This window comes from Ascaphus truei, chromosome 8, assembly GCF_040206685.1.
Source record: "Ascaphus truei isolate aAscTru1 chromosome 8, aAscTru1.hap1, whole genome shotgun sequence".
Lineage (NCBI taxonomy): Eukaryota > Metazoa > Chordata > Amphibia > Anura > Ascaphidae > Ascaphus > Ascaphus truei.
The window spans coordinates 39199851-39227759 of record NC_134490.1 but is presented as its reverse complement, the minus strand read 5'-3'; the positions used below and the strand labels follow the sequence as shown (position 1 = coordinate 39227759).

Sequence of the window (27909 nt, the reverse complement as noted above, 5' to 3'; positions counted from 1 at the left end):
AACATTTAATTTTCTTTTATTTTCTATCCAAACGTCAAAACAAAGTTGTTTTTTTAATTTTTATATCAAACACCTCTCTTGCCCTCTCCCACGCGCAGCCCGTATCGTGAAAACTACAACAATACTAACAGGTTAAAAAAAATATATATATATTACACGACATGCCTCTTCCGTCCCGGAATATTTGTTTCTTTGATGCCTTTTTTTTTTTGGTAAATTTAACGCCTTGGCTGCCAGCGGGGCCCCCCGAACACATTTGGATCGAGGGTTTTGATTTCAAAAGTACGAGTGCCTGGGAAGTAATCGGATTTCCCCCTGAAAAATATAAGAGCAGCTGCACAGCCCTGTGTATGTGTGAACACCTGTGTGCATTCGGTGTTAGAATGGAGTTATTTGGCGGTTACATAAAAAGATTGTGAGTATTGTATGGGAGTCTGTGTAAAGAGGCAACAACTGTGTCTTCTGCTTGTCATGCGGGACGTATCCATGGGAGAAATAGCTTCAGTCCTTCCCAGGACCAAACCTATATAGTGGCAGGGACCTGTTTAATAGGTCCCATATAGGTGATGAACACCATTTTCAACCAAATCCAACAAGAATTTTAAAATGTAATTTTGTTTAACTTTAAATGTCCCCATGGTAATCAAATACTTGTCAGTGTGTTTATAACCTTTATCTAATCTCTTTGGTGATCAGACTGCTTGAAAACGGTTGTAATATGTAAGAAAATTGCGAACCCACTTTTTCCTTTGAGCTAATTTAAGCTGGCATCGTTAACCAAAGAGAAAAAGGGGAGGAACAGTAATTACTAGATATGATTAGAATTACACAGACCCAGAGAGAATAGAAAAAATAATTTTACATAGAAAGCAGAGAAGCAGAAATGTTACTTTCAGGTGGATTGAATCTAAGGAAACGGATAACCTTGATAAATTGTTTATAAAAACGACATTATTTTTGCCGTTATGCGGGATCGGACCTTGAAGCAACGCACACATTATAATGGGATGCATCAAATTCTGCATCTTAATTTCCCCTTCTGCCCTTTCAGCTTTAAACTAGCGTAAGATTCTGTGGCCAACGATATAACGTGTGACGTTGTTCCCACAGATAACACAATAGGTCCCTTTATAACACAGTATATCACAGTATATCGCAGAGTTTCCATAGGATTCAGTGGCAGTGTTGGTGCAGGAAATAACATCATCTAATGAAAAAGACCAGGCTTAATGTTCTGTTTACAATTGACGCAGGTGGGGTCAGAAAAATGTCTGTGCGTCAAAATCAAACTTTTTGTTTTTGCCTCTATACACAGATTCCCTGCTTTGGTTTGGGGGTCCTGTAAATAAAGTTTGAGATCTCCCGACTTAATCCACTCAATGCTGGACGTGTTTCCGGCCGTCCTCCAAGACTGAAAAGGTTACATTTCGGTTGACCCTGTTCTGCGAGATGCTTTTTCCAAGATGCTCATACAGGCTCATTGCAGGGGCTGCCTGCTTTGGCCAGTGTCATTCAGAGGGGCTCTCCCCTGCTATGTAAGTGCAGCAGAGGTATGTGTGTAAAAGCCGTCTCTCTTCCTTTCCCGTTAACGTTCCGAAAAACTCCCCTAGATGCAAATAAGAGAGTGCGGCTTGTGGGATGAACCAATTGTTCTGCATCAGTGGCCTGCTCCCGATTAACAGCATTGATGCTTTTAGGGTGTGGAGTTTCTCCTTTATGAAGTCTATTTCAGGGTTGGAAAAGGTAAACCCTTCGTGGTCCAAGAAGCAACAACAGCCGGGGGATTAAAAAAAAAAAAAAAAAAAGATATATATATTAATATATATATATATATTTCGGGGTTTTCGAGGTTGAGATGGGTGAGAGAAGTCATTTTTGCTGCATGCTTTTCCGCTTTCGTCTTTTGAAGAAACAGCAGCATCTGCAGAAAGAGCGGGAATTATTTGGCTGCTTGGCGCTATTATAGATGTTTAGGAGAATTTGGGTTGTAAAAAATATGTAGATAAGAGTTTCTCATATAAAATTCTAGGGTCTCTTCTTCCCGTGTACAGAGCTTGCAGAACATCTGAGTTTGTACACATGAAGAATAGATCTTGGAAAGCTTCCTGGATGTCAGTGTTCCAGCTCTAACTGTAACTGTTTTACCCCAAACTCCTAATCCTACTTCGCTAGCCCGTCTTCAGAGTTTAATTATCTGTGCTGATGCTGAAAACGCATGGTGGCCTGTGATACTTTCAATCATTTAACTCGACATAGAGATTGATTATAATTGCTTTTTCACAGTTATGGGGGAAATTTTTTAGATTTATCACTTGGGTACCTATAGCAAGCTCCTGTTTTATTATTGTTCCTCTTATTTAGTGAATGAGACCCTTTTGTGCTCTTTTTTTTTTTGTGTGTGTCTCAATCCCTTGCCAGATCTCAGGAAGGGAGGTGGGCATTACAGGTTTTTGAAGGGATCAGGAAGCAGTGGGAGGGGGATTACACTTACTTGGTATCATCTGCCACCTCCACCCCTGTGGGTGGGGTGATGGGGGCGTTGGAATGTCCGGCAGTCGGGTCATCTGTGTTTAATTCTCCGTTGGTGGAATTTAACACCTGGAATGGAGAAGAAAGGTGGATAGGGGGGATCAGTGACCGCTCAGATCTCACCTGATTCCCCTCCCCATCCCCACCCCCCGGTCCTCTTCTCCTCTTGCTGCGCTTACCTGGTGCTTGAGGTGCGGCTGAATCTTCTCTCTATTCTGCGCTTGGGTGGAGGCTTCATTAGGGATTGACCCGATGGGAGTCGGCTGAAAATAACAATAAAAGGAATATAGCAGCAGTGAGAGAGAGGGAGGAGCCAGAGGCAAGTGGGGTAGAAAAGGGAAAGAAAAAGAGAGATAAGGGTGGCTGAGAGTGAAAGAGAGGGAGTTGCAGCAGAACCCTCTTGCAGTGCAAGGATTTAGAGTCTTCCCCGCACTCACCAGCGTCTTCCCTACCCAGTCGTACTCGTAGTCGAAAATGTACCCGTGGCGATCCAGCAGGTCGGTAAAGAGCCTGCGAAGGTACTCGTAGTCCGGCTTCTCGAAGAAGTCCAACCGGCGCACATAGCGGAGGTAGGTGGCCAACTCCTCTGTGTGTGGGGCAGGGAGGGGTCATATATTAGAGAAGCTCTTCTCTGCGGACAATGACTTTTATATTTGACAGAGAGATACATACACACATTTACACACACTTCCAGGTGAAAGAAGCTCAAACACAGAGAGAGAGAGAGAGAGAGAGAGAGAGAGAGAGAGAGAGAGAGAGAGGGAGAGAAAAAAATAAATTAAAAAGCCACAAATGGTGTAGTGTATACAAACACAATGGCATATAACAAGGAGAAGAATAGGAGATACAACAAGTTCCCTTTCTCCTATTTGGATATATTGTAACTCCTATTCTTGTTATATATGCCTCACATAAAAGAAGGAAAGTGGAAAGTCTGTGAGTGCTACATCAATCTGATACATTGTCCACCATTGTGTTTGGATACACTATAAAACAGCGGTGGCCACACACACAGAGAAAAAATAAATAAATACATTTTACAATATATATATATATATATATATATATATATATATATATATATATATATATATATATATATATATATATATATATATATATATACTAGCTGATAGACCCGGCGTTGCCCGGAATGTGAATGGATAAAATAAAAAATAATGTTGTTTGTAATAAAAAGTATATGAATGAAATAGAATGAAAAGAAAGATTAATATATAAAATTTGTAAAAATATTTTATTGTCGTTGATGAAGAATAAAAACTGGTATATACATTTGTAATAAACATATGTAAGAGTCCATGTGATAATAATTGGTATAGTAATAAATGATTGTTGTTATGAAATGCAAGGGTGTGGGTGGGGGTGTGCTAAGAGAAAGGGTGGGTGGGGGTGTGGGAAGAGGAAGGGTGGGTGGGTGGGGGTGTGGGAAGAGGAAGGGTGGGTGGGTGGGGGTGTGGGAACATAAATGAAGGGTGGGTGGGTGGGAAGAGGAAGGGTGGGTGGGTGGGTGGTGGTGTGGGAAGAGTAAGGGTGGGTGGGTGTGAAGAGTAAGGCTGGGTGGGTGGGGGGGTGTGAAGAGCAAGGGTGGGTGGGTGGGGGTGTGTGAAGAGCAAGGGTGGGTGGGTGGGGGGGTGTGAAGAGCAAGGGTGGGTGGGTGGGGGTGTGTGAAGAGTAAAGGTGGGTGTGTGGGGGATGTGGGAAGAGTAAGGGTGGGTGGGTGGGGGTGTGTGAAGAGGAAGGGTGGTTGGGTGGGGGTGTGGGAACATAAATGAAGGGTGGGTGTGTGGGAAGAGGAAGGGTGGGTGGGTGTGTGGGAAGAGGAAGGGTGGGTGGGTGTGTGGGAAGAGGAAGGGTGGGTGGGAAGAGGAAGGGTGGGTGGGTGTGTGGGAAGAGGAAGGGTGGGTGGGAAGAGGAAGGGTGGGTGGGTGTGTGGGAAGAGGAAGGCTGTGTGGGAAGAGGAAGGGTGGGTGGGTGTGTGGGAAGAGGAAGGGTGGGTGGGTGTGTGGGAAGAGGAAGGGTGGGTGGGTGTGTGGGAAGAGGAAGGGTGTGTGGGAAGAGGAAGGGTGGGTGGGTGTGTGGGAAGAGGAAGGGTGGGTGGGTGTGTGGGAAGAGGAAGGGTGGGTGGGTGTGTGGGAAGAGGAAGGGTGTGTGGGAAGAGGAAGGGTGGGTGGGTGTGTGGGAAGAGGAAGGGTGTGTGGGAAGAGGAAGGGTGGGTGGGTGGGAAGAGGAAGGGTGTGTGGGAAGAGGAAGGGTGGGTGGGTGTGTGGGAAGAGGAAGGGTGGGTGGGTGGGTGTGTGGGAAGAGGAAGGGTGGGTGGGTTAGTGTGGGAAGAGGAAGGGTGGGTGGGTGGGTGTGTGGGAAGAGGAAGGGTGGGTGGGTGTGTGGGAAGAGGAAGGGTGGTTGGGTGGGGTTGTGGGAAGAGGAAGGGTGTGTGGGAAGAGGAAGGGTGGGTGTGTGGGAAGAGGAAGGGTGGGTGGGTGGGTGTGTGGGAAGAGGAAGGGTGGGTGGGTGGGTGTGTGGGAAGAGGAAGGGTGGGTGGGTGGGGTTGTGGGAAGAGGAAGGGTGTGTGGGAAGAGGAAGGGTGGGTGTGTGGGAAGAGGAAGGGTGGGTGGGTGGGCTCGTGGGAAGAGGAAGGGTGGGTGGGTGGGTGTGTGGGAAGAGGAAGGGTGGGTGGGTGGGGTTGTGGGAAGAGGAAGGGTGGGGTTGTGGGAAGAGGAAGGGTGTGTGGGAAGAGGAAGGGTGGGTGTGTGGGAAGAGGAAGGGTGGGTGTGTGGGAAGAGGAAGGGTGGGTGGGTGTGTGGGAAGAGGAAGGGTGGGTGGGTGTGTGGGAAGAGGAAGGGTGGGTGGGTGGGTGTGTGGAATGAGGAAGGGTGGGTGGGTGGGTGTGTGGGAAGAGGAAGGGTGTGTGGGAAGAGGAAGGGTGTGTGGGTGTGTGGGAAGAGGAAGGGTGTGTGGGAAGAGGAAGGGTGGGTGTGTGGGAAGAGGAAGGGTGGGTGGGTGGGTGTGTGGGAAGAGGAAGGGTGGGTGGGTGGGTGTGTGGGAAGAGGAAGGGTGGGTGGGTGTGTGGGAAGAGGAAGGGTGGGTGGGTGGGGTTGTGGGAAGAGGAAGGGTGGGTGGGTGGGGTTGTGGGAAGAGGAAGGGTGTGTGGGAAGAGGAAGGGTGGATGTGTGGGAAGAGGAAGGGTGGGTGTGTGGGAAGAGGAAGGGTGGGTGGGTGGGGGTGTGGGAAGAGGAAGGGTGGGTGGGTGGGGTTGTGGGAAGAGGAAGGGTGTGTGGGAAGAGGAAGGGTGGGTGGGTGGGGTGTGTGGGAAGAGGAAGGGTGGGTGGGTGGGGTGTGTGGGAAGAGGAAGGGTGGGTGGGTGGGGTGTGTGGGAAGAGGAAGGGTGGGTGGGTGGGGTGTGTGGGAAGAGGAAAGGTGGGTGGGTGGGGGTGTGTGGGAAGAGGAAGGGTGGGTGGGTGGGGGTGTGTGGGAAGAGGAAGGGTGGGTGGGTGGGTGTGTGTGGGAAGAGGAAGGGTGGGTGGGTGGGGGTGTGTGGGAAGAGGAAGTGTGGGTGGGTGGGCTTGTGGGAAGAGGAAGGGTGGGTGGGTGGGGTTGTGGGAAGAGTAAGGGTGGGTGGGTGGGGTTGTGGGAAGAGTAAGGGTGGGTGGGTGGGGTTGTGGGAAGAGTAAGGGTGGGTGGGTGGGGTTGTGGGAAGAGTAAGGGTGGGTGGGTGGGGTTGTGGGAAGAGTAAGGGTGGGTGGGTGGGGTTGTGGGAAGAGTAAGGGTGGGTGGGTGGGGTTGTGGGAAGAGTAAGGGTGGGTGGGGTTGTGGGAAGAGGAAGGGTGGGTGGGTGGGGTTGTGGGAAGAGTAAGGGTGGGTGGGGTTGTGGGAAGAGGAAGGGTGGGTGGGTGGGGTTGTGGGAAGAGGAAGGGTGGGTGGGTGGGGTTGTGGGAAGAGGAAGGGTGGGTGGGTGGGGTTGTGGGAAGAGGAAGGGTGTGTGGGAAGAGGAAGGGTGGGTGGGAAGAGGAAGGGTGGGTGTGTGGGAAGAGGAAGGGTGGGTGGGTGTGTGGGAAGAGGAAAGGTGGGTGGGTGGGGTTGTGGGAAGAGGAAGGGTGTGTGGGAAGAGGAAGGGTGGGTGTGTGGGAAGAGGAAGGGTGGGTGGGTGGGTGTGTGGGAAGAGGAAGGGTGGGTGGGTGTGTGGGAAGAGGAAGGGTGGGTGGGTGGGTGTGTGGAATGAGGAAGGGTGGGTGGGTGGGTGTGTGGGAAGAGGAAGGGTGTGTGGGAAGAGGAAGGGTGGGTGGGTGTGTGGGAAGAGGAAGGGTGTGTGGGAAGAGGAAGGGTGGGTGTGTGGGAAGAGGAAGGGTGGGTGGGTGGGTGGGTGTGTGGGAAGAGGAAGGGTGGGTGGGTGGGTGTGTGGGAAGAGGAAGGGTGGGTGGGTGTGTGGGAAGAGGAAGGGTGGGTGTGTGGGTGTGTGGGAAGAGGAAGGGTGGGTGGGTGGGGTTGTGGGAAGAGGAAGGGTGGATGTGTGGGAAGAGGAAGGGTGGGTGTGTGGGAAGAGGAAGGGTGGGTGGGGTTGTGGGAAGAGGAAGGGTGTGTGGGAAGAGGAAGGGTGGGTGGGTGGGGTGTGTGGGAAGAGGAAGGGTGGGTGGGGTGTGTGGGAAGAGGAAGGGTGGGTGGGGTTGTGGGAAGAGGAAGGGTGGGTGGGTGGGGTTGTGGGAAGAGGAAGGGTGGGTGGGGTGTGTGGGAAGAGGAAGGGTGGGTGGGTGGGGTGTGTGGGAAGAGGAAGGGTGGGTGGGTGGGGTGTGTGGGAAGAGGAAGGGTGGGTGGGTGGGGTGTGTGGGAAGAGGAAGGGTGGGTGGGTGGGGTGTGTGGGAAGAGGAAGGGTGGGTGGGTGGGGTGTGTGGGAAGAGGATGGGTGGGTGGGTGGGGTGTGTGGGAAGAGGAAGGGTGGGTGGGTGGGGTGTGTGGGAAGAGGAAGGGTGGGTGGGGGGGTGTGTGGGAAGAGGAAGGGTGGGTGGGTGGGGTGTGTGGGAAGAGGAAGGGTGGGTGGGGTGTGTGGGAAGAGGAAGGGTGGGTGGGGTGTGTGGGAAGAGGAAGGGTGGGTGGGTGGGGTGTGTGGGAAGAGGAAGGGTGGGTGGGTGGGGTGTGTGGGAAGAGGAAGGGTGGGTGGGTGGGGTGTGTGGGAAGAGGAAGGGTGGGTGGGTGGGGTGTGTGGGAAGAGGAAGGGTGGGTGGGTGGGGTGTGTGGGAAGAGGAAGGGTGGGTGGGTGGGGTGTGTGGGAAGAGGAAGGGTGGGTGGGTGGGGTGTGTGGGAAGAGGAAGGGTGGGTGGGGTGTGTGGGAAGAGGAAGGGTGGGTGGGTGGGGTGTGTGGGAAGAGGAAGGGTGGGTGGGTGGGGTGTGTGGGAAGAGGAAGGGTGGGTGGGTGGGGTGTGTGGGAAGAGGAAGGGTGGGTGGGTGGGGTGTGTGGGAAGAGGAAGTGTGGGTGGGTGGGGTGTGTGGGAAGAGGAAGTGTGGGTGGGTGGGGTGTGTGGGAAGAGGAAGGGTGGGTGGGTGGGGTGTGTGGGAAGAGGAAGGGTGGGTGGGTGGGGTGTGTGGGAAGAGGAAGGGTGGGTGGGTGGGGTGTGTGGGAAGAGGAAGGGTGGGTGGGGTGTGTGGGAAGAGGAAGGGTGGGTGGGTGGGTGGGGTGTGTGGGAAGAGGAAGGGTGGGTGGGGTGTGTGGGAAGAGGAAGGGTGGGTGGGTGGGGTGTGTGGGAAGAGGAAGGGTGGGTGGGTGGGGTGTGTGGGAAGAGGAAGGGTGGGTGGGTGGGTGGGGTGTGTGGGAAGAGGAAGGGTGGGTGGGTGGGTGGGGTGTGTGGGAAGAGGAAGGGTGGGTGGGTGGGTGGGGTTTGTGGGAAGAGGAAGGGTGGGTGGGTGGGTGGGTGGGGTGTGTGGGAAGAGGAAGGGTGGGTGGGGTGTGTGGGAAGAGGAAGGGTGGGTGGGTGGGTGGGGTGTGTGGGAAGAGGAAGGGTGGGTGGGTGGGTGGGGTGTGTGGGAAGAGGAAGGGTGGGTGGGTGGGTGGGGTGTGTGGGAAGAGGAAGGGTGGGTGGGTGGGTGGGTGGGGTGTGTGGGAAGAGGAAGGGTGGGTGGGTGGGGGTGTGTGGGAAGAGGAAGGGTGGGTGGGTGGGGGTGTGTGGGAAGAGGAAGGGTGGGTGGGTGGGGGTGTGTGGGAAGAGGAAGGGTGGGTGGGTGGGGGTGTGTGGGAAGAGGAAGGGTGGGTGGGTGGGGGTGTGTGGGAAGAGGAAGGGTGGGTGGGTGGGGGTGTGTGGGAAGAGGAAGGGTGGGTGGGTGGGGGTGTGTGGGAAGAGGAAGGGTGGGTGGGTGGGGGTGTGTGGGAAGAGGAAGGGTGGGTGGGGGTGTGTGGGAAGAGGAAGGGTGGGTGGGTGGGGGTGTGTGGGAAGAGGAAGGGTGGGTGGGGGTGTGTGGGAAGAGGAAGGGTGGGTGGGTGGGGGTGTGTGGGAAGAGGAAGGGTGTGTGGGAAGAGGAAGGGTGGGTGGGTGGGGGTGTGTGGGAAGAGGAAGGGTGGGTGGGTGGGGGGGTGTGGGAAGAGGAAGGGTGGGTGGGTGGGGGTGTGTGGGAAGAGGAAGGGTGGGTGGGTGGGGGTGTGTGGGAAGAGGAAGGGTGGGTGGGTGGGGGTGTGTGGGAAGAGGAAGGGTGGGTGGGTGGGGGTGTGTGGGAAGAGGAAGGGTGGGTGGGTGGGGGTGTGTGGGAAGAGGAAGGGTGGGTGGGTGGGGGTGTGTGGGAAGAGGAAGGGTGTGTGGGAAGAGGAAGGGTGGGTGGGTGGGGGTGTGTGGGAAGAGGAAGGGTGGGTGGGTGGGGGTGTGTGGGAAGAGGAAGGGTGGGTGGGTGGGGGTGTGTGGGAAGAGGAAGGGTGGGTGGGTGGGGGGGTGTGGGAAGAGGAAGGGTGGGTGGGTGGGGGTGTGTGGGAAGAGGAAGGGTGGGTGGGTGGGGGTGTGTGGGAAGAGGAAGGGTGGGTGGGTGGGGGTGTGTGGGAAGAGGAAGGGTGGGTGGGTGGGGGTGTGTGGGAAGAGGAAGGGTGGGTGGGTGGGGGTGTGTGGGAAGAGGAAGGGTGGGTGGGTGGGGGTGTGTGGGAAGAGGAAGGGTGGGTGGGTGGGGGTGTGTGGGAAGAGGAAGGGTGGGTGGGTGGGGGTGTGTGGGAAGAGGAAGGGTGGGTGGGTGGGGGTGTGTGGGAAGAGGAAGGGTGGGTGGGTGGGGGTGTGTGGGAAGAGGAAGGGTGGGTGGGTGGGGGTGTGTGGGAAGAGGAAGGGTGGGTGGGTGGGGGTGTGTGGGAAGAGGAAGGGTGGGTGGGTGGGGGTGTGTGGGAAGAGGAAGGGTGGGTGGGTGGGGGTGTGTGGGAAGAGGAAGGGTGGGTGGGTGGGGGTGTGTGGGAAGAGGAAGGGTGGGTGGGTGGGGGTGTGTGGGAAGAGGAAGGGTGGGTGGGTGGGGGTGTGTGGGAAGAGGAAGGGTGGGTGGGTGGGGGTGTGTGGGAAGAGGAAGGGTGGGTGGGTGGGGGTGTGTGGGAAGAGGAAGGGTGGGTGGGTGGGGGTGTGTGGGAAGAGGGTGGGTGGGGGTGTGTGGGAAGAGGGTGGGTGGGTGGGGGTGTGTGGGAAGAGGGTGGGTGGGTGGGGGTGTGTGGGAAGAGGAAGGGTGGGGGGGTGGGGGGGTGTGGGAAGAGGAAGGGTGGGGGTGTGTGGAAAGAGGAAGGGTGGGTGGGTGTTGTGAAATAGCAGTAAAGAAGAGTAAATATGATGTATTTTTATTAAAAGTAGTTAAAAAGAGCATTTAATAAAGAAAAAAATGGGGTGGGTGGGTGGGGTTGTGGGAAGAGTAAGGGTGGGTGGGTGGGGTGTGTGGGAAGAGGAAGGGTGGGTGGGTGGGGTGTGTGGGAAGAGGAAGGGTGGGTGGGTGGGGTGTGTGGGAAGAGGAAGGGTGGGTGGGTGGGGTGTGTGGGAAGAGGAAGGGTGGGTGGGTGGGGTGTGTGGGAAGAGGAAGGGTGGGTGGGTGGGGTGTGTGGGAAGAGGAAGGGTGGGTGGGTGGGGTGTGTGGGAAGAGGAAGGGTGGGTGGGGTGTGTGGGAAGAGGAAGGGTGGGTGGGTGGGGTGTGTGGGAAGAGGAAGGGTGGGTGGGTGGGGTGTGTGGGAAGAGGAAGGGTGGGTGGGGTGTGTGGGAAGAGGAAGGGTGGGTGGGTGGGGTGTGTGGGAAGAGGAAGGGTGGGTGGGTGGGGTGTGTGGGAAGAGGAAGGGTGGGTGGGGTGTGTGGGAAGAGGAAGGGTGGGTGGGTGGGGTGTGTGGGAAGAGGAAGGGTGGGTGGGTGGGGTGTGTGGGAAGAGGAAGGGTGGGTGGGGTGTGTGGGAAGAGGAAGGGTGGGTGGGGTGTGTGTGAAGAGGAAGGGTGGGTGGGTGGGGTGTGTGGGAAGAGGAAGGGTGGGTAGGTGGGGTGTGTGGGAAGAGGAAGGGTGGGTGGGTGGGGTGTGTGGGAAGAGGAAGGGTGGGTGGGTGGGTGGGTGGGTGGGGTGTGTGGGAAGAGGAAGGGTGGGTGGGTGGGGTGTGTGGGAAGAGGAAGGGTGGGTGGGTGGGTGGGGTGTGTGGGAAGAGGAAGGGTGGGTGGGTGGGTGGGGTGTGTGGGAAGAGGAAGGGTGGGTGGGTGGGTGGGGTGTGTGGGAAGAGGAAGGGTGGGTGGGTGGGTGGGGTGTGTGGGAAGAGGAAGGGTGGGTGGGTGGGGTGTGTGGGAAGAGGAAGGGTGGGTGGGGTGTGTGGGAAGAGGAAGGGTGGGTGGGGTGTGTGGGAAGAGGAAGGGTGGGTGGGTGGGTGGGGTGTGTGGGAAGAGGAAGGGTGGGTGGGTGGGGTGTGTGGGAAGAGGAAGGGTGGGTGGGTGGGTGGGGTGTGTGGGAAGAGGAAGGGTGGGTGGGTGGGTGGGGGGTGTGTGGGAAGAGGAAGGGTGGGTGGGTGGGGGTGTGTGGGAAGAGGAAGGGTGGGTGGGTGGGGGTGTGTGGGAAGAGGAAGGGTGGGTGGGTGGGGGTGTGTGGGAAGAGGAAGGGTGGGTGGGTGGGGGTGTGTGGGAAGAGGAAGGGTGGGTGGGTGGGGGTGTGTGGGAAGAGGAAGGGTGGGTGGGGTGTGTGGGAAGAGGAAGGGTGGGTGGGGGTGTGTGGGAAGAGGAAGGGTGTGTGGGAAGAGGAAGGGTGGGTGGGTGGGGGTGTGTGGGAAGAGGAAGGGTGGGTGGGTGGGGGTGTGTGGGAAGAGGAAGGGTGGGTGGGTGGGGGTGTGTGGGAAGAGGAAGGGTGGGTGGGTGGGGGTGTGTGGGAAGAGGAAGGGTGTGTGGGAAGAGGAAGGGTGGGTGGGTGGGGGTGTGTGGGAAGAGGAAGGGTGTGTGGGAAGAGGAAGGGTGGGTGGGGGTGTGTGGGAAGAGGAAGGGTGGGTGGGAAGAGGAAGGGTGGGTGGGTGGGGGTGTGTGGGAAGAGGAAGGGTGGGTGGGTGGGGGTGTGTGGGAAGAGGAAGGGTGGGTGGGTGGGGGTGTGTGGGAAGAGGAAGGGTGGGTGGGTGGGGGTGTGTGGGAAGAGGAAGGGTGGGTGGGTGGGGGTGTGTGGGAAGAGGAAGGGTGGGTGGGTGGGGGTGTGTGGGAAGAGGAAGGGTGGGTGGGTGGGGGTGTGTGGGAAGAGGAAGGGTGGGTGGGTGGGGGTGTGTGGGAAGAGGAAGGGTGGGTGGGTGGGGGTGTGTGGGAAGAGGAAGGGTGGGTGGGTGGGGGTGTGTGGGAAGAGGAAGGGTGGGTGGGTGGGGGTGTGTGGGAAGAGGAAGGGTGGGTGGGTGGGGGTGTGTGGGAAGAGGAAGGGTGGGTGGGTGGGGGTGTGTGGGAAGAGGAAGGGTGGGTGGGTGGGGGTGTGTGGGAAGAGGAAGGGTGGGTGGGTGGGGGTGTGTGGGAAGAGGAAGGGTGGGTGGGTGGGGGTGTGTGGGAAGAGGAAGGGTGGGTGGGTGGGGGTGTGTGGGAAGAGGAAGGGTGGGTGGGTGGGGGTGTGTGGGAAGAGGAAGGGTGGGTGGGTGGGGGTGTGTGGGAAGAGGAAGGGTGGGTGGGTGGGGGGGTGTGGGAAGAGGAAGGGTGGGTGGGTGGGGGGGGTGTGGGAAGAGGAAGGGTGGGTGGGTGGGGGTGTGTGGGAAGAGGAAGGGTGGGTGGGTGGGGGTGTGTGGGAAGAGGAAGGGTGGGTGGGTGGGGGTGTGTGGGAAGAGGGTGGGTGGGTGGGGGTGTGTGGGAAGAGGGTGGGTGGGGGTGTGTGGGAAGAGGGTGGGTGGGTGGGGGTGTGTGGGAAGAGGGTGGGTGGGTGGGGGTGTGTGGGAAGAGGGTGGGTGGGTGGGGGTGTGTGGGAAGAGGGTGGGTGGGTGGGGGTGTGTGGGAAGAGGAAGGGTGGGGGGGTGGGGGTGTGTGGGAAGAGGAAGGGTGGGGGGGTGGGGGTGTGTGGGAAGAGGAAGGGTGGGGGTGTGTGGAAAGAGGAAGGGTGGGTGGGTGTTGTGAAATAGCAGTAAAGAAGAGTAAATATGATGTATTTTTATTAAAAGTAGTTAAAAAGAGCATTTAATAAAGAAAAAAATGTTGGTACAAATAAAAAGAATATTTTAAAATAAAAGTTTGCGAGCGTAGAGCATCCAGAGATTGGCGTTCGGAGGGCATTGTTAGATGTCAAATGTTTGTACAAATGTTTGTTAATAAAGTTAAAAATGTTGTCAGAAAAAAAAAAAAATATATTTTTTGAAATGAGTTGTTGGTGAAAGTGGTGTGTGCGGAGCGCATCCAGAGATTGGCGTGCGGAGGGCATTGGAAGATTGAAATGTATGTAGTTGAAGTGTGAATAATGTTGAATGTATGAATGTAATATGTGTGGTGATGTGTGAATGAATCAAAGTTGATTAAAAATGAAAGTATGATATAGCGGCAAGGAAGAAATTATAAGAATGGATAAAAAAAAAATTAGCAAAGCGGGGGTAATGTAAATAAAAAGTATTATAGCGGCTATGAAAGAAAGAAAATAAAACAAAATATAATATAAATGGATAATAGTAAAAGAAATGTAGTGTGTCGGCCATTTTATAAATTGAATTGACACTGCGTAGGTGCACGCCATTGTAGAAATTCGGAGCGCCGTTCGGAGGTCATTGGTAGATGTAAAATGTTTGTAGAAATTTGTGTTAATAAAGTTTTACATTTTGGCAGAAAAAAAAATGTTGAAAAAAAAAAGTTTCTGCGGAGCGCATCCAGAGATTGGCGTGCGGAGGGCATTGGAAGATTTAAATGTATGTAGTTGATGTGTGAATGATGTTGAATGTATTAATGTAATATGTGTGGCGATGTGTGAATGAAGGAAAGTTGAGTAAAAGTGAAAGTATGATATAGCGGCTATGCAAAAAAATAAAGAAAGGAATAAATAATGATATAGCGGCTATGGAAAAAAATAAATAAAGGACTAAATTATAAGAATGGATAAAAAAAATACATTAGCATAGTGTAAAGAAAATGTATTATAGCGGCTATGAAATAAAGAGAAAATAAATGAAAAGATGGTATAAATGGATAATAGGAAAAGAAAATTAGTGTCGGCCATTTTAGACATTTAATTGACACTGCGTAGGTGCACGCCAAACGTACGGCATTGTAGTGATAGAAATTTATTGTAATTGTAAGTGAGTAGTTTGAGAAGAAATTTAAGTTGATAAAGAGTAGGCGGTGAGCGGCGTCCATGTGTTTGTAGAGGCAAATCTTTGTATTTAGTAGTTGTAAAGGCAAAAGTTTGTTAAATTAATGTAGTTGATGTGTGAATGATGTAGAATGTTAAGTGTGTCGGCCATTTTACAAATAGAATTTACACTGCGTAGGTGCACGGCATTGTAGAAAGAGAAATACATTTGAATTAGTACCAGAGTTTGTGGGGCATTAGTAAAAATGTAGAAAGAGTGCGTTGTGGGTGGCGGTTTATAGGGGTATTTGCACAGGCCGGTGTAATGTGCGCGCGAGTTAATGGACGCGTGCGGGCGGTGTAATGTGCGCGGCGGCGGCCATATATGAGGTGGGCAGAGAGCGGGCGGTGTAACGGGCGCTGTAATATGAGCGGTTGGTGGCGGAGGGAGAATGAAGGTAATGGGCGGCAGTTTAGTAAGGGTAATGGGCCGCTGTAATATGTGCGGTTTAGAGGATTGTCGTTGCGGAGGGAGAGGCGCCCATATATGAGGTGGGCAGAGAGCGGGCGGTGTAAGGTCCGCTGTAATATGAGCGGGTCGTTGCGGAGGGAGAATGAAGGTAATGGGCGATTGTCGTTGCGGAGGGAGAATTGTAAATGTGTGTAATGTGTAAGATGTGTGTAAGATGTGTGTGTGTGTGCACAGGGGTGACAGTGTGTGTGTGACAGTGAGTGTGTGTACAGTGTTAAGTGACACTGAGTGTGAGGGGGTGACTGTGTGTACAGGGTTGTGTGTGAGTGTGGGGGGTTGTGTGTGAGTGTGGGGGGTGAGTGACACTGAGTGTGTGTGTGGGGGGTGAGTGACACTGAGGGTGTGTGGGGTGACAGTGGGTGTGTGACAGTGGGTGTGTGTACAGTGTTCAGTGACACTGAGTGTGAGGGGGTGACTGTGTGTACAGGGTTGTGTGTGAGTGTGGGGGGTTGTGTGTGAGTGTGGGGGGTGAGTGACACTGAGTGAGTGTGAGTGTGAGGGGGTGACTGTGTGTACAGGGTTGTGTGTGAGTGTGGGGGGCGAGTGAGTGTGGGGGGTGTGAGTGTGGGGGGTTGTGTGTGAGTGTGGGGGGTGAGAGTGTGGGGGGTTGTGTGTGAGTGTGGGGGGTGTGAGTGTGGGGGGTTGTGTGTGAGTGTGGGGGGTTGTGTGTGAGTGTGGGGGGTGAGAGTGTGGGGGGTTGTGTGTGAGTGTGGGGGGTGAGAGTGTGACATGTCAACTTACCAAGGAGTCGTCAGAGGTTCTGGCCGTGTGGTGTGACTGCAAGTGTGTGAGAGTGAAGGAGGTGATGTCACAGTGGGGCGTACCTCTTGGACCAATGAGATTCACCGGGCGTACCTCTTGGGCAATGACAGTCACGGACCAATGAGATTCACCGCAGATAGCACTAACCTCACTAACCATTCGATTTTATATATTAAGATATATATAGTGCCCATCAACTGCATAAATGCCCTCTATATGTTTTTATATATGTGTATATATACTCATACATATACTCTTTACGTGTGTGTGTGTGTGTGTGTGTGTGTGTACACACACACATATATATATATATGTATGAGTATGTATATGTATGATTATGTATATACATATATAAAAACATATAGAGGGCATTTATGCAGTTGATGGGCACTCCAGCCAACAGTTGTTATAATAATGGGGTGCTCTGTAAGCCAATCTGTAGAAGATGTATTATATTCCAATCAATGTTTCAGCCCCCAGCAGAGCCTTTGTCAATCTTCTGGATGCCGAAACGTTGATTGAAATATAATAAATCTTCCATTGGTGAGTGCCTATCGTCTGGACTTTATTTGAGAGAGATATAGATGTGTGTATTATAACCATGTGTCTCTAAACTAGCTAAAATAGCTGTGTGTAGGAAGCCACAATTCAAAATACTCAATATACCATGGTACATGAGAATACGATCTGCCTGCACAAAAGTCGAATGGATGGTGGGATATGAGCCTATGAAGAAAGAAATGCCAGACATTTTTTATTTATTTATAAACATGTTTAACCAGAAAGTAAAAAACGGAAGGTTCCGGGCTCTATGGATTTCCAAAGAATTTATTATATCAAATACACAATGCTGACTTTGAGTTTTTCCATTGACAGGGACTCCCCTGGATCAGGAGCACCGGTAACAGCAAGTATCAGTTATACTTCATATCAGTTCATGGTGTGCGGCATTAATCCTGTATTTTGCTAACCAGGAAGTAATACATTGAGAGTTACCTCTCGTTTCCAAGTATGTCCTGGGCACAGAGTTATAAAAAATACATGGTTACATTAAAGAACAGGGGTTATACAGTGACAGTCAAATCACGGACAGATAGAGTTGGAAAAATGGGTACAGGGGATAAAAGGCTTGTGAGTTTTAGATTGAAATAGAGCAGCTTTAACAGGAAATAGTGAAGTGCTGCAAAATGGGTTTATAACCACAAAGGTCAAAAGCTACTTACAATGTAGCAGTGAAAATTAGCATTATGGGATAACAACCCCGGTACCGCAGCAGTTTACGGAGTCCCGAAATCAGGCGCGCTTGGAGGTGTCCCCCTCTCGTCATCGCTGATGACGTCAGCGTAGTGAGAAGCGTCCGTGCACTCCGTTAGAAATCACACAGCTATATGTGTGGTGGAGGCTGGCAGGTTGCAGCAGTTCTCAATCAGTGTGTGAAAGTCTGACTTCTGAGGGGGTCTGGTAAGCAACTCGGTATTCAATAGGCAGCCCAAACAAACCCTACGCGTTTCGTCTTAATAGAGATTTCATCAGGGGTGATGTCATATGGTCACACCACCCTTCCTTTATAGCTGTAGGAATACACTGATAGGCTAATTGCCAGCAGAGATGTTGAAATTAGACAGAATTGGTATATGTTGATTCCAATAGTAAAATACATGGAAAGAGATGTGTATAATTAATTACGCCCATTTGCAGTCTATGTAGTAAAAATCACAGTATAATGTTAATACATAATGATATAAAATGTTTAAAAAAATAAGATAACAATATTAAATCATAGAATCAAAACTAAAAATAAATAAATATACTCAAATGTAAGCATACAGAAATTAAATAATAAAGAATTTATATATGTTATCAGAGAGACAGTAAGTGGGATATTGGTGAGACATTTGACACAACAGGGTGTTTGAACTGAAAAGGAGGGGATCAAAACATTATCAGAGATTCTGACACTATCGTCATTAAACCTGCTGATAAGGGAGGGGGCGTTCTTGTCCTAGATAAAGACAACTATGTCTCGGAATCCATGAGGTTCCTTAATGATATCAACACATATATGAGATTATAACACAATCCGAAAGAGGAATTACTGCTTGAGTTGGAGAATCTCCTGACCTGAAGTTTAAATAAATGTATAATCAGTAAAGAAGAATTTGTTTTATTTTTTTTATTTTTAAAAAAAAAATTTTTAAATGAAAATAATCTTACCAGTCTTATCATTTACCAAAACTACATAAGGATCCAATAAAACCACCTGGGAGACTCATTGTCTCAGGGGTCAAATATATTACTTCAAATCTTTCAGCATGTATAGATTTCTACTTACAACAACCAGTTAAAAAATGAAGATCATATTTACAAGACACTTCACAAGTACTCAACATATTAAGTAAAATTAAGTGGGAGAATCAATACATCCTTGTGACATCTGATGTTACCTCTCTATACAGTGTTTTACTATTGGAATCAACATATACCAATTCTGTCTAATTGGCAAAATCTCTTCTGGCAATTAGCCTATCAGTGTATTCCTACAGCTATAAAGGTAGGGAGGTGTGACCATATGACATCACCCCTAAAGAAGTCTCTATTGAGACGAAACGCGTAGGGTTTATTTGGGCTGCCTATTGAATACCGAGTTGCTTACCAGACCCCCTCAGAAGTCAGACTTTCACACACTGATTGAGAACTGCTGAAACCTGCCAGCCTCCACCGCACACATAGCTTTGTGATTTAAATCGGAGAGCACGGTGCACGGACGCTTCTCACAACGCTGACGTCATCCGCCGGTGACGAGAGGACGACGCCTCCAAGCGCGCCTTATTTCGGGACTCTGTAAGCTGCTGCAGCGCTTACCAGGGTGGAACTCGTTTACCACAGTGGTACCGGGGTTGTTAACCCATAATGCTGATTTTCACTGTTACATTGCAAGTAGCTTTTGACCTCTGAGGTTAAAAACCCATTTTGCAGCACTTCACTATTTCTGGCATTTCTTTCTTTATAGGATCATATCCTACCATCCATTGGACTTTTATGCAGGGAGATCGTATTCTCCTGTACCGTGGATTATTGAGCATTTTGAATTGTGGCTTCCTACACACAGCTATTTTAGCTAGATTAGATACATTTTCTCCGTAATACTGAATTGTATCTTTTCTTGTGCTTGTTTCTATACCTCGATCTGTTCTTTCTTGGTTTTTGTGTGTGACCGGAGACACTAAAGCATCATTTTAATTTACTTTTCACAGATTTACATATTTATTAACTATTGTTAGGTTACCGATTTTTGCGCAGCAATTATTTTTGTATATATATCTAACTCAAATTACCATCTTCAGTCCCTGTCGATCCACTGTTTGATCGAAGGCCTCCCCAGTGATTCTCCAGGTACTGTGGTTGCAAGCCTCTCTTCTCCACGTTGCTCCAACACATTTTCTGATTACATCCTTCCATCTTAGTTTTGGTCGTCGTCTTGGCCTTTTAATCACTGCTGGAATCTAGCCAAGTACCATCTTTGTCCAACGATCGCCATTTCTTCTTGCGATATGTCCGACCCACTGCCATTTCAATGTCTTCACCCTTGTGATGATGTCACAGACTTTTGATTGGTTTCAAATAGTGATGTACCGAGTACCCGGAAATAACCGGTGCATGGCGCTTTCAGCTAACCGGAATTTATCTGGACCTGGCAGCAGGGGGCTGGGACCGGCACCGGGTAATTTCAGAGCAGCTGAAAAAGATTTAAACACTTACCTGCAGCCAGCGACGGAGGATGAGGAAGACCGCTGCGGAGGATGAGGAGGACCAAGGCAACATCGTTGGAGCAGCAACAGACGTCCTGGTTGCGGTGACAGCAGCAGAAGTCCGTGTTCAGCCGGCGGGAGCAGCGGTACACAGCACGCAGCTGATGCTGGTGGGAGCCGGGGAACCATGTGACCGGAGCAGGAGCGTTCCTATTGGACAGGCAGCTCCTCACCGGCTGTCCAAAGAAACGCTCCTGCTCCGGTCACATGGTTCCCCAGCTCCCCCCGGCATCAGCTGTGTGCTGTATTCCTGCTGCTCCGGCCAGCTGAACACAGACTTCTCCTGCTGCCCCCCGCCACCATGACGTCCGCTGCTGCACCAACGATGTCGCCGCGGTCCTCCTCACCCTGCAGGTAAGTGCCATTTGGGTAATCGGGTACCCGGCCAGGCAAAATAGTTCATTTTGCCCGGGTACCCTTAACCCTGTTTTCGGAAAATTTAGGACCCGGTACAACACTAGTTTCAAACCCATTCATTCTTTTTCCTGTCTCTTCGGATAATACCCATCATACATCTCTCCAGACTTCTTTGTGTTGTCTGAAGCTTCTGAATAATCTTTGCATTTAGGGTCAAGTTTCAAATCCATAAGTGAGCACTGGCAGAATACAGTGGTCGAAAACTTTCCTCTTCAGGCACAGTGGAAGGTTCCTTTGAAATATTGTCTTGTTTCTTCCAAAGACGCTCAATCCCATCTTCATTCTCTTATTGATTTCACTCAAATGGTTCCCATCCATTGTTATTTGCCGGCCAAGGTAGAAAGTCTGAATTTTTCTACTTCTATTCCAGGGGTGCGGCGCTTACAGAGGCCCGGCTCTCTTAAATAATTTAAATAAAATGCCGGGGGAGTACGCGAAGTCTCTGTACATCTCTTACCTGCTCTCCAGTGGCTTCTGGCGATGTGTCACTATGACAACGTGGAGACAAATGGCAACGCGCTGCCACGTCACATGATGACGTTGTGACGTCAAATGACAAAGCGGATGCTGGACAAAAAGGTAAGGGGTAGGCGCGAGCAGGGGGGAGAGAGCAGGGTGGGGGGTGCAAACAAAAACGTTTGCGCACCCCTGTTATTTTCCATTTATTTCAATCTTCACAAACTTGACACATTTGTTGAACATCGCTTTGGTTTTGCGGAGATTCATACGGAGGCAAAATTCTTACTCGCTTCGGCGAGTTCTCCAATTTGTTGCTGGAGGTCTTATAGATTTCTGGCAAAAATAGCAATGTCATCTGCAAATCGTAGGTGACTGAAATATTCAACGTTGATTGTGATTCCTTTTTCTTCCCAATCTTGAACAATTCAAGTGTTACAGTTAAAAGCTCCGGTGACCTGGTGTCTCCCTGCCACACTCCCCTGCAGATCCTTATCTTGCTTCTATCTTCATGTAATCTAATGGTTGATGTAGCATTCTTGTAAATGTTCTTTTATAATATCAATGTATGGTTGTAAAACATTTTGTCTTCTTAATGCATCTATATAATATCTAGAAGGTAAGAGCGCAAAACACTTCCAATGGTGTAGTAAAGTTATTTAAGTTGTATGCGGTTTCCTAATAGCTTCACAGGTGGGTCTCTCATCTATCACACACATCTAACTATACACACATTTATACAGGTGTAAACACACACATACATAATATATTAGTCCTACCTGGGAAGCTGTCACAGAGAATCTCCACAGGGGTTGATCTCTTTGTGTCACCAATCTTCTGATACCTTTCTTTCAATGTGTCAGCCTGAGGGATAGAGGGGTAAATAGTGAAAAGAGGGTGTACGTGGCACGCCAGCCTCCCCCCCCCTTTCCCCCCACACATTGCATGGGCAAAATGATAAAGAGCAGGTAGTGCCAGCCTCAGTTATCTCATCTATCCCTAGAGGCTTCAGGCTGTGCATAAGTCTTAGAGGTGACAGCCTCAGTATCCATGCACCCATCCCCTGAATGTTTCTGTTCTGGACACGACATGCTCCGTGTCATAGAAAGAGAATTAGAAGCGGTCTATGCATTTAAAATTGAGAGTGGGAGGTTCAATGGAGATGTGAGGAAGTCTTTAACAGATTTGTGGAACAGCCTCCCAGCCGGGGTTGTAGAGGCCAATACAATAAGGCAGTAAAAACTGCATGGGATAGACACAAGGTAGTCCTAAATATGAAAAGATCTAATAGGGTCTGAGGTTTCATGGCAAATAGGAGAATGGGCAGAGGGTGAGCCAAGCGGTTCTCATCGGCCATCCAATTCTACGTCTAGTCCTTACCTTGAGTCCCTGCCAGGGCAGGCTACCTCGGAGGAAGTACATGAACATGTGACCCAGCGCTTCCAGGTCATCCCTACGGCTCTGTTCTGCAGAGAGAGAGAAAGAGAGAGAGAGAGAGAGAGAGTGTAAAACCACTAAATAAATTAATATCCAAAAGAACCAGAAAAAAAACAAAAAAATAGTGGTGATACGAAAGGGAAAATAATATCAAAGACAGAAACAACAAGGTCCCAAGACCTCAGATTACAAAAATATAAACAGAATTTATTAAGGACGATAAAAATAAAAGACAGTTTACAATTGCGAGACCCCTAGAGAACCGCTAGCAATACCTCAACTAATACATCAAAGAGCGCTAGCTGCATAAATGTGTGCAAAGTCTGCAAAGTGAAGGGAGCAAGCAGCATGATCACCCTTAAATACACAATATAGAGGAAATGTCCTCTACATAGTCATGACCGGCCTGTCCATAATCACTAAATGTAATAAAGTGTATAATATCGATGGAACAAAAGCTGCCACAAATAACATATAGCCTGAAAAATTGATCCCCAGCAGCATTTACAGACTACTGCACAGGTATATACAATGCAGGTCACTCCCCACGTAATCCCTGTCCAATGAGGACATAGAGATAACCAAGGGAAGCAAAAATACACAGTGATCTCAGAGAACCACAGAGAAAATAAACTCTGTAAAAATGTAATCCTGATGAAGCCTGTCCCTGGACCGTGGGGGTCACCGATGGATAAAGGATAAGCACATGTAAACACCAAATGTCCAGCCCTAAATCACAAATGTCCAAAAAGCATCTTGTATGCTGATAATGATATGGGAAACTAATGGTAGTTGAAAAACATCCCCGGAGAGAGGAAATCCCAGAAGTATCGCAAGTAATGAAAAAGGGATGATATGCTGCACAAAGCCCTGAATACAGAGCAGCAAGGAAGCCCGTAGCACGTGTGGTGCAGCAATTCATCCGATCAGCGCATCAAATATTTCCACAATTCATTCGTCATATGAAGAGGTGAGGAAGGGGTCCCAGCAGCGCATCCCACTGCCGAGACCCCTTCCTTGCCTCTTCATAGAACGAATGAATTGTGAAAATATTTGATGCACTGATTGGATGAATCACCGCACCACACCTCTTCTTTGATGTATTAGTTGAGGTATTGCTAGAGGTTCTCTAGAGGTCTCGCAATTGTAAACTGTGGTGTGTGTATACATATATACATACACAGGGCTCGTCAAATATGCTCGCCCGCAGCAAGTTCATATTAGCAGCTGGCGAGCAGGGCGGAGGCAGAAGAGGAGGTCTGAAGACCAAGGGAGCGGAGCAGGGTGGCACAGGAAAAAAGGTAACCAGGGAAAGCGGTGCACCGGGGAAAAAGGTAACCGAACGCAGCTCTAAGAAAAAACGGCTAATTTATTGAAAAAACGAACAAGTTCACATAGCCAGGTAACCTCTGACGCGTTTCATCCCGCTTGGGACTTTGTCAAAGAGATCATTACCCTACACTTCTCTCTGCACAGGAGGGAGACAGCGGGCAGCAGGAAAAGAGCACTGAGGACTATGCGAGCGGAGCAGGACAGCACAAGAGAAAGGCCTGGGAGGAGCGCGCCCCAGCGGTGCGACTCGGAAGTCTTTTCTGACTTCCGGTGTCTGCTGCTACTACAGCACAGCTTATCCCCGGCCGTTCTTCTGTGCCATCCTGCTCCACTCACATGGTCTTCAGACCTCCTCTTCTGCCTCCGCCCTGCTCGCCAGCTGCTAATATGAACTTGCTGCGGGCGAGCATATTTGACGAGCCCTGTGTATGTATATATGTATACACACACCACAGTTTACACTCCTCAGTCCTCTTCTCCTTGTTCCGCCGCCCGCTGTCTTCCTCCTCTGCTGCCGTGCTTTGATGACATGGTAAGTGAGAGGAGGAGGAGGAGGGGGGGAGGGGGGTGAGAGTAGATGGAGAGGGGTGAGAGGAAGAGAAGGAGGTGGGTGAGAAGAGGAGGGGGGGTAAGAGGAAGAGGATGAGAAGAAGAGGAAGGGGTGAGAAACAGTGCACAATCAGTCTTGTTTTCGCCAATGTACAGCGCCATTCCAAAAAAAAAAATTTGGTGTGGGGGTCCCTTTTTTGTCTGGCAAGTAGCATTTTGCATAATTTGTCAATCCCTATATGCATGTATATGTGTGCGCATAGGTGTATGTGTGAATGTGTGTGTGTGCGTATATATATGTATGCGTATACACACACACACACACACATTACACAACAGAGAGTTCAGGCTCTCTCAAGACATGCTCTTTCTGCCCAGTCTCTCTCACCCTTCCCCAGGTGAGTGTTGATGCTCATGTAGCGAGCAGTCCCCGTCAGGCTCTTGTGCTCTCGGTAAGGGATGTGTTTCTTTGTCTCCGGGTCGATGTACTCCTTGGCCAGCCCGAAGTCTATGATGTGGATGGTGCGCTGGCGTCTGCTCCCCGGCCGGCCGAGCAGGAAGTTCTCTGGCTTCACGTCACGGTATATAAGGCTCTTTGTGTGCACGTACTCCATGCGTGAGATCTGCAGAGGAAGAGGCGGTGGGGGTACCACACACCAAGAACACAGGACTGTCACGCAAAGTTCAGCCTTTGCACCGGAGCAGACTCCCCCCAGCTCCCTGACCGCTTGCAATAAATAAACTAAGAGACTTTAGCCATGTAACACCTCCAGAAATACCCCTGCGCTGCCAGAGGGGCCTGCAACATATTGATTTGCAATACCTTGCAGGCAGCCTTAGCAGTGACATAGAAGAGACCTGCGAGGTTTGTAAAGCTGTGTACGTGCAAAGAAGAGACATGCAAGGTTTGGGGGAAAAACTGTGCGTGCAAAGAAAAAATATGAATAGTTACTGGGACTTTGAACTACATTGCTTACAACATTTTATTTCTGTTAGGCAAGTGGGACTGCCCCATTAATCCGAAAGAACTCACCAGCTGGACGGCGATCATCAGCACAGTTTTGAGGGTGAAGGTTCTCTCGCAGAGGTCAAACAGGTCCTCCAAGCTTGGCCCCAGCAACTCCAGCACCATTGCATTATATTTACCGCAGGGCCCGAAGTAATAGACCTGAGGGAGGCCCTCTGCAGGTGAGAGACAGAGGTGAGACTACACGCCCTCGGACAAAAAAACACTACCTGCAAAACTACGGCTTTGTTCTTTTACTGGGTTACCTTGCAGATAGGCTCAACAGGACATATGTCAATGTATCACCCCACAGATGGAGAAGACAAGAGAAACCCATAAAGTCTATCACTCCATGGTGGGTGGGACAATGTGCCTTCTGTCTGTGGCACCGTGCCCTGGGAGTGGCCAGATTCTATGGACCATAGGTCCCTTCCATCTGTTTCTCCCACTGAAAGATGACAGTGACGGACTCCAAGTAATACATTTTCTTTTGAAAATCTTGCACATCTGTTTGCTGTGCGAGGACACACACCAAGTGTGCACTGCACTCAGCACATGCACAGAGCATGCACTCAGCACACACACACAGAGCATGCACTCAGCACACACACACACACACAGAGCATGCACTCAGCACACACACACAGAGCATGCACTCAGCACACACACACAGCATGCACTCAGCACACACACAGAGCATGCACTCAGCACACACACAGAGCATGCACTCAGCACGCACGTGCAGAGATTGTTTTCCTCCCCTCTGATGCTAATCCTCACCTGAGTTCCCGAGCTGCTTGTAGAATCTATACTCCAGGTGCAGCTGGGGAGCGCGGGATTTAATGGGCTCCTGTGGGGAAGACAAAACACTTCATTCCTCTCTTCTAACTCTCACTTATAGCTATCAATGTGCTGCAGGCGATTCTAGCAAAGGACTGTTTTGCAGCTATCAGGCAGTGTACGACTGCAGAAATGCATCAGAGAAGCAGTGTTAAGCAGGTTCACAATCAGAGTGTGAGTGTGTGTGAAGAAATACTGACACTCCACTGAAACATAGTAACTGCCTGGGTGCAAAACAGCACACGAATGAGTACAGAGACGGTAAATAAAAGGCACACCAGGTCTTGTATCAAAAAAAGATGAAAAATATTTAATAAAGTGTATTGATGTCTCAGGCATCACAGGAGCCTGCTCAAGAAAAAAAAAAATGGAAAAAGCCTGGCACCTAAAATGTACTCCCCTGGCGTCTGTGATGCAGTCACCCCCATGACCGGCAGCACTGCGCCCGATCCTGCTGCGCTAGAGTGACATGAAAGCAAGATCAGGCGCTGTGATCAACTGCGGTGGTCACCGAGAGGTCAGCACTGCGCCGCTTAGTGTGAAGTGCGAAGAGCTCCAGGATTCTGCCCTCAATGAGGTCAGGGGGAGGAGTGTCAGCTGTGTGTCACAGATACATACTGACAAACGGCAGAACAGCTCCTTCCCTCCACCCTGCTGCTCAAAAAAACTGTGGCAGCTAAAAATTTGAACTGGCTCCTAAGTTTTTAACATTTCTGTCCACTCCTGAATGTCACACACACACACACACACACACACACACACACACACACACACACACACACACACACACACACACACACACACACACACACTACTTATCTACAACCAATTAGATTGTAAGCTCTTCGGGGCAGGGACTCCTTTTCCTAAATGTCACTTTTATGTCTGAAGCACTTCTTCCAATTATGTGTTATTTGTATTATTTGTTATTTATATGATTGTCTCGTGTATTACTACTGTAAAGCGCTATGCACATTAATGGCGCTATATAAATAAAGATATACATACATACAGTCCAACTTACCAATTTAATAGCTACATATTCATTGGTGTATAAATTTTTGCCTGCGAGAGAAGAGACAAGAAGTTACCGTAGCACAGGGAGGACACCCTGACATCCTGTCACACAGTGTCATAAATATAGGAGCTGTCCAGTGGCACTGGGACACTGCTCCGGATATGAAGCCGTCTCTTAAAAGGAACAGGCAAATTACAGGCACAATATTATTATTTTTAAACATTGTTGCTCTTTTTTTTAAACAATATATTACTTTAATCTGGTTCCTGTGTAAAAATGAATATGTTTTTATTTTCTCCTGGCCTATGTAATTCTAACCTTATTTAGTAATTATTGCCTTTTCCTTTTATCTTTTCGGCTGATGGCAGAAAATATGTTATAATATACAAATCAACAAACTGAAAAGAAGTCCGGACTAACAATTTGCCTGTATATATGAGAGTGTACATCCGGACTAACAATTTGGCTGTATGTATGAGAGTGTACATCCGGACTAACAATTTGCCTGTATATATGAGAGTGTACATCCGGACTAACAATTTGGCTGTATGTATGAGAGTGTACATCTGGACTAACAATTTGCCTGTATATATGAGAGTGTACATCCGGACTAACAATTTGCCTGTATATATGAGAGTGTACATCCGGACTAACAATTTGCCTGTATATATGAGAGTGTACATCCGGACTAACAATTTGGCTGTATGTATGAGAGTGTACATCCAGACTAACAATTTGGCTGTATGTATGAGAGTGTACACAGTCATCACAAAAGGAATGAGGCAAAGACCATAAACACCCTCAAAAAGCATTTGGTTGTGACGACATTAAAAGCCTGATTATTGTAAAAGAAAATGATGTAAATCAGCTAAATGTAACAGGTCACAGCTCTTAGCTCACTCTGAATGGGAATAAACACGGGCTAAAGCTTAACACACTTTAGTGAATCTGGGCTTTAGGTCCTAGGATGGACTGACCCATAAGTATACATGCGAGTTACAATAATGAGATTCTGCAGGGCAGGAGAGGAACACACAGCCCCCTCCCGCTATATGCCCATCACTCACCCAGCCGCAGCTCCCCGAAATTCCCACACCCGATCTTCTTCCCGACTCGGAAGTTAGGACCCACCATTAGAACTCCAGAGTTGGCGCTAGCGCTGCGGCTTCCCCTAGTTCCCTCCACCCCGCCTCCCCCCGTCTTTGACATCTTCCACCCCTCCTCGGTGTCTCCCTTTCCCCCCCTCTTGTCAAAATCCATCAGTTTGTGGTAGCCAGGCTTCTCCACGGTTACAGCGACCGCCAGGGGACAGGAGCGAATGCGGGAAGATGCCCCCCTTCCCGCCCCCTCCCCCCCCCACTTTCGGTTGTCAGCAATAGGGCATCCTGGCCGTGGGAAGGGAAGAGTGGTCCCCCTCCCCACTGAGTGGCTTCAGGCGACTTGGGGACAGGTCGGAGCAGAAGTGACATCTCCTAAGTTGTGCTCTGGTACCGTGCTGATCCTTGTAGTGGAAGTCATAATGGTGAAATGCG

At 50.3% G+C, this 27909-nt stretch overlaps 1 protein-coding gene across 1 annotated transcript; it reads right to left on the bottom strand.

The window, feature by feature from the left end:
• Positions 1 to 27705, bottom strand: CSNK1G2 (casein kinase 1 gamma 2). Its single transcript, XM_075611558.1, has 11 exons — positions 27445 to 27705; positions 26384 to 26424; positions 25300 to 25369; positions 24547 to 24695; positions 23902 to 24136; positions 21576 to 21661; positions 20975 to 21059; positions 2967 to 3115; positions 2709 to 2792; positions 2492 to 2598; positions 1 to 1921 (listed from the first exon to the last, which is right to left on the bottom strand). Exons 1-11 carry the CDS (start codon positions 27635 to 27637, stop codon positions 1870 to 1872), a joined length of 1251 nt encoding a protein of 416 aa, XP_075467673.1. The 5' UTR covers positions 27638 to 27705; the 3' UTR covers positions 1 to 1869.
• Positions 27706 to 27909: the final 204 nt, after the last annotated feature.